Source organism: Salvelinus sp. IW2-2015, linkage group LG22, assembly GCF_002910315.2.
Source record: "Salvelinus sp. IW2-2015 linkage group LG22, ASM291031v2, whole genome shotgun sequence".
NCBI classification, from domain to species: domain Eukaryota; kingdom Metazoa; phylum Chordata; class Actinopteri; order Salmoniformes; family Salmonidae; genus Salvelinus; species Salvelinus sp. IW2-2015.
This window is the reverse complement of record NC_036862.1, coordinates 35,185,581-35,191,200: the sequence shown is the minus strand read 5'-3', so window position 1 is coordinate 35,191,200 and position 5,620 is coordinate 35,185,581. Positions and strand designations below refer to the sequence as shown.

The 5,620-nt window shown below is 41.1% G+C and overlaps 1 protein-coding gene across 1 annotated transcript; it reads left to right on the top strand.

Annotated features, from left to right (window-relative positions):
- Positions 1-701: 701 nt before the first annotated feature.
- Positions 702-2,754, top strand: LOC111949879 (forkhead box protein L2-like). Its single transcript, XM_023967212.2, has one exon. It carries the CDS (start codon positions 972-974, stop codon positions 1,887-1,889), a length of 918 nt encoding a protein of 305 aa, XP_023822980.1. The 5' UTR covers positions 702-971; the 3' UTR covers positions 1,890-2,754.
- The last annotated feature ends 2,866 nt before the right edge of the window (positions 2,755-5,620 follow it).

The window sequence follows — 5,620 nt, the reverse complement described above, 5'->3', positions numbered from 1 at the left end:
CTGCGGCTGCTGCGGACAAGCGGTCAGTAGCTAATGAGGCTTCAGCCTACAGTCAGTCGGAATGCAATAACACGTTGAGGTAAATCTGAGTGTATAGGTCGAGGTTATTTACTTACAATAGCTGAAAATACTATTTATATTAGGTCTACCTTGTTTTATCATTGGACAATGTGGAAAATTGCAGTCAATACAACAACACACATATGATCAGTTATGAATAGCCTATAGGATATTATTTTGTACAAACTATAAGTCAACATAAATACAGGACGTAACAGTTGGCTATTTTGTCAATCATAACTRTGTCCCATGTAACATTAACACGTGCCTTGAATGGCATTGAAATTCACGAAATGAATTACAGTACCTTGAAATTCTCTTCCTCTTAATCATTTATTTTTGACACACAAACTTTTCTCTAAACTGTTTTCCTATTCACTTGCAATGAGTGCTATCTTGTCTAAACCCCACTCTAACACATGTTACTTTTGAAACGTGTGTGAACAGGAAAATGTATTTGATCATGTGAAGTGGGTAGACGAGAGATTCCTCACCACGCAGCTGTAAACCAACAGAGGCGGAACTGGTCCAATGCGCACAAATCACAGAGCAGTACGTCGCACGACGCACTGGAGAGGCACCGCCACTAGTAGGCCTACCGTCTGCCTGTGGAAAAAAAGCGAAAAGGGCTGGGCTTAGAGAGGAATCAAACCACAACCTGGGCTGCGCCTCCATCACAAACCAGTTTGGAAGAACGTTTGTTCTAGAGGAGAGTCTAGTGCCTAACAAGTCACCAACTGTGGCTCAAAACACGGATTTCTCTGCGCGCTCAACGTTAAGGAGGCAGCCTCAGAGTTTTGTTTTGAAGTCCATCTTGAGGTGCTACGGCTAATATAATTTTCTGCAAGTGTAGTTAATCGCGTTTGTTGTTCTGTATTTGTGCTGTATTTGTTTTTGTTTTGGTGTGCGCAATGATGGCCACTTACCAAAACCCCGAGGATGACGCAATGGCCCTGATGGTCCACGACACCAACATGGCGAAGGATAAGGAGCGACCCAAAGAGGAACCGGTCCAGGAAAAAGTTTCGGAGAAAACGGACCCGTCTCAAAAACCACCGTATTCGTATGTGGCTCTCATTGCCATGGCCATTCGGGAGAGCACTGAGAAGCGCCTCACTTTGTCTGGTATTTACCAGTATATCATAACCAAATTCCCTTTCTACGAGAAAAACAAGAAAGGCTGGCAAAACAGTATCCGGCACAACTTGAGTCTGAATGAATGTTTCATCAAGGTTCCTCGCGAGGGAGGCGGCGAGAGAAAAGGGAATTACTGGACCCTTGACCCGGCGTGCGAGGACATGTTCGAGAAGGGAAACTACAGAAGGAGACGTCGAATGAAACGTCCCTTCAGACCTCCACCGACCCATTTCCAGCCCGGGAAATCCCTCTTCGGCGGTGATGGGTACGGCTACCTGTCCCCTCCAAAGTACCTGCARTCCAGCTTCATGAACAACTCGTGGTCGCTGGGCCAGCCGCCCACCCCGATGTCCTACACCTCCTGTCAGATGGCCAGTGGCAACGTGAGTCCCGTCAATGTGAAAGGACTGTCCGCTCCCTCCTCATACAACCCGTACTCCCGSGTGCAAAGCATGGGTCTCCCCAGCATGGTGAACTCTTATAACGGCATGAGCCATCACCACCACCCGCACGCTCACCATGCCCAGCAGCTGAGCCCCGCGACCGTTGCGCCGCCCCCGGTATCCTCCAGCAACGGAGCGGGCCTGCAGTTCGCCTGCTCCCGCCAGCCTACCGAGCTCTCCATGATGCACTGTTCGTATTGGGATCACGAGAGCAAACACTCTGCGTTACACACGAGGATTGACATTTAGAGTTTACGAGAGGGCCACTTGTAAAATGGACTCTTGTGAGAGAAAGACAATAAGTCTATTCCTGTGTATTCAAACCAGAAAAAAAATATTTTTGAAGAGACAATACTATGACGGGCTCTTTTGATCCAAATAATGTACTGAAAATTCATATGGAAAGATATACAAGTGGGGATGCTGAGAGGATTTWAAAAAACTGGAAATGGTGATATTAAGAGGTCTCGACTAGGCACGAAGTAAAGCAGGACTTTTGGGGGCCATTTCGTGCGTCCACTGTTGCCTTGGACTGAAGGCAACAGTGTGTTATAAACACCGTTGTATGTTATAAACATTTGTAAAATCCGACCAGTTCCCTATTCACGGGGATACAAATTMAAAATACAATTAATTGAAAACAAAATACACAAAACCCTCCCCCTGTCTTGGAATTCAAAACATCACCTGAATGAGTGATAATTGAATTAGAACTACGTATTTGAACCAGTATCGTGAACTGAGCGAACTCCAKCAAGATCAGGTGAAAATTGGATTATTTAGCCTGTCTTTATTTTTACTTTTTTTTAACCGTTTCACAGTTCTTAATCGGGGTGCAGKTGGAAAGAGAGAGAGAGAGAGCACCGTCAGAAGGAGCAATACCAAAGATGTGTTACTTCTGGGGTCATTGACTTTGTAGGCTTCGTGACCTCTGATAGAGATGGTTTAGTTTCCGATAACATTCAGTCCAGTGGCAGATTATTTTTTACCTTTCTTGTTTTTTATAAACGTAATTATTTTTGTCTCATACATGTTGGGACCATGTTAAATTAGCACTTTTCCCTCTTTTTTCTAGTTTTGTGAATGTCTTAATAAACTTTCTTTCAAAGTAAAACATTGGTCATTCATTAATCCTTATTTGTGCGAAAACTGTATTATATAAACGTATTAGGCTTGCAATGTAGTCTTAGAACTATATAGTCCACAGATGAAGTTAACTGGAATTCTGTCCGTGAATGTTCTTCACTTAGGCCTAAACCCGAGTGTGTATTTTTTGTCTTGAAAATGCTTAATGTTAAATTCCACTTATTTAAAAAACATTGACATGTCAATCCTTTGCGTAAAACATCTCAAAATATCTAGCAGATGCGTAATAAGGTCTAATAATTTTGTACAATATAGCTAAAGTTCACGGAGTTGGTTGGATATTTCAGTTTTATACACTAAATATATATTCTTCCTTTCGAAAGTAGTTTTGGGAAATGCCATTTCATTATAAACTATTAGAGCTGTTGAGCTATTAGACCTTAATGGAATGAAAACACAGCATGGCCTACTCTGGGGACTTGCATGCATTACAAAATGAAACATTGAACTTTTGCCTTATCTGAACAGTCTACATTCATTATTAGAGTTAACAAATACGTCTATGGCATCTCATTTGACAGCAGAGTGCAATAATGRAAGAGAGAAAATCGAAGAAAAAGCCGTGAGTGTTTAGGAATACGTTGTGAACTTCTTAGCGGGTTTTTTTGGCAGTCGTTGCTCGGAGGCGGAATGTTTAGGAGAAACAGATGCTGCAGAAGTTAAGGGTCGTCATCAAAGTCATTCCATTTAATCATTATCCCCATATGATGTAGGCTAACTAACCTACATTATGTGTTTAAGCTAATTGTGGCTTCAGCTCAGTGGGCTTTTCTAAGGAGCATGGGGGGTTTTCTCTGTGTGTTTACCAACTGCTCATGCATAGTTGCGCAGTGGCACTTGATTATTACTATTGTATTATTATTATTATTGTAAATTATTATTATGGCCTGTTATTATCATTCACAATAAGGTGAATTTGGTGAACCAAGGAGTTTAGCCATGGATGGATTCAAAATAATTTTGCCATCCACCCAAAACGTTCGGTTACACTATGGAGCAGACCGTTAACCTTTACTGCATGATTCTTATCTAAAGATTGACGTGTCCGACGTGTCTTACACCTTACTTGGCCAGCAGTTGGGTTGTCCAGMTATTCGAAAAAATTTGCCTAAGKCATTTTGGCCAAATCATTTAAACTTGAATAGCCTAGACCTTTATGGGCCTACCTGTATGAAATCTAGCAATGAAATCAATATTTGTATTCATTTTAGCTAAGACAATTTCTTACATATGCGCTAAGAGAAGTGACGTGTGAGTTGGCTGAGTTGAGCGTAAAGTAATAGGTGACACAATACTTTTTTCCTGCATATTTTGCTAAACGAACCATCAAAACTAAGATCAAACGTAGGCCTATAGGCAATATGTCGTGTCATTAACGTTTAAAACCCACAGGCTACAAAACAATAGCATCCACCTATAGGTTTAAACGATGTTTCATGTTGATGCCTAAATTGCTATAGTCTATCAGAGAATGATGTTATAGCTTTTACACACGTCTTTCCGCTGAATTCGATGTACGTGCACTTCCCAGTGAGGCCCAAGAGAGCCGTTCTGAACCCGGGGGAAGTGACGCTCTTGATAAGAAAGACGTGGTGACGAGTGAAACGCTTTCAATACACGTCTATTCTCAACCCTCTTCCACCTATTATCACTTTAACAACACTCAGGTTCACACACACACAGCTATCGGGTGACCATTGTATGGTTTAAAACGTTTTTACAATGACAATTATTTAGAAGGATTAATAATTTCATAATTGTATTTGAATTGTATTGATTATTATGAATATAATTCATATCACTATTGCAGCTCTGAAACCAATTCCTTTTCAACAATTCTGCCAATATTTTACGATAGGCTGCTGATAGCACACTAGCAGAACCTTTTGATTGATCMTAGGTTGTCTTATATGGGGTCATAGGCTGGGTCATGCATTAGGCTCTTCTGAATGGGATGTCCACTTTCAGTGAGTTCGAACCTTATTTTAGACTGACAAGATCATTATGTGACTGCAGACAGCAATCATGCAAAAGTATATCATTCACCTTGATCCACCCTCCGCTCCAAAGCAACGTCGTTCATGACATGCATATTATACATTAACTATAGGTGACAAATGGAGTTGTGGTGAGTCCTGCAGTGTTGTCAGGAGTTTAAATAGGAAATATTTTTGTGGATTAATCCCAAAATAATTATACTCGCTTACTAAACTAAATTGGCTAGTCACTTTGGCAATATGTGCATTATTCAGGTAAGTTCAAGAAAATGCAATTGTAAATGCAAAAAACAGGGTTTTTATACATACAAGTTAACACAAGTTGCCATTCATATATTATAAGCCAATACTTGTTTKCTTTATATGCTTGCATGGACGCAAAAGTGGCGCGCACAGAGAATATTGCGACCCTTTCCTTAATTCGCTATTCGTTGTGCTGGCACCGTGAGCCACGGAGAGCACCTGTCCTTGTCGTTTGTATACTTGGAGAATATGATTACGATGGAAATGCAACGCATGACCTATTGACCTACAGTATATAGTTTCCCCGTTATTGTCTATGCCTTGAAGTCTATGCCATGTATATAAAGCCGTTRTATCCTATCATCAGGTGCATGTTTATTAATAGGCCTGGTGCCACTGTTGCATTGTTTTACTTGCAGCTGAAGGGCCTTGGTTGAAATTAATGGTGTAATGCATTAGCCCACCTTTGTAATCACATGTGTATGAGGCAAATTGTAGATACATTCAGCCCAACAGAAACCATCACGGTTAAAGGTTTTAGCTTTCTGTSTGGGCATATTCCATGACTTGAGACTCAGTTCGCATAAGATACTA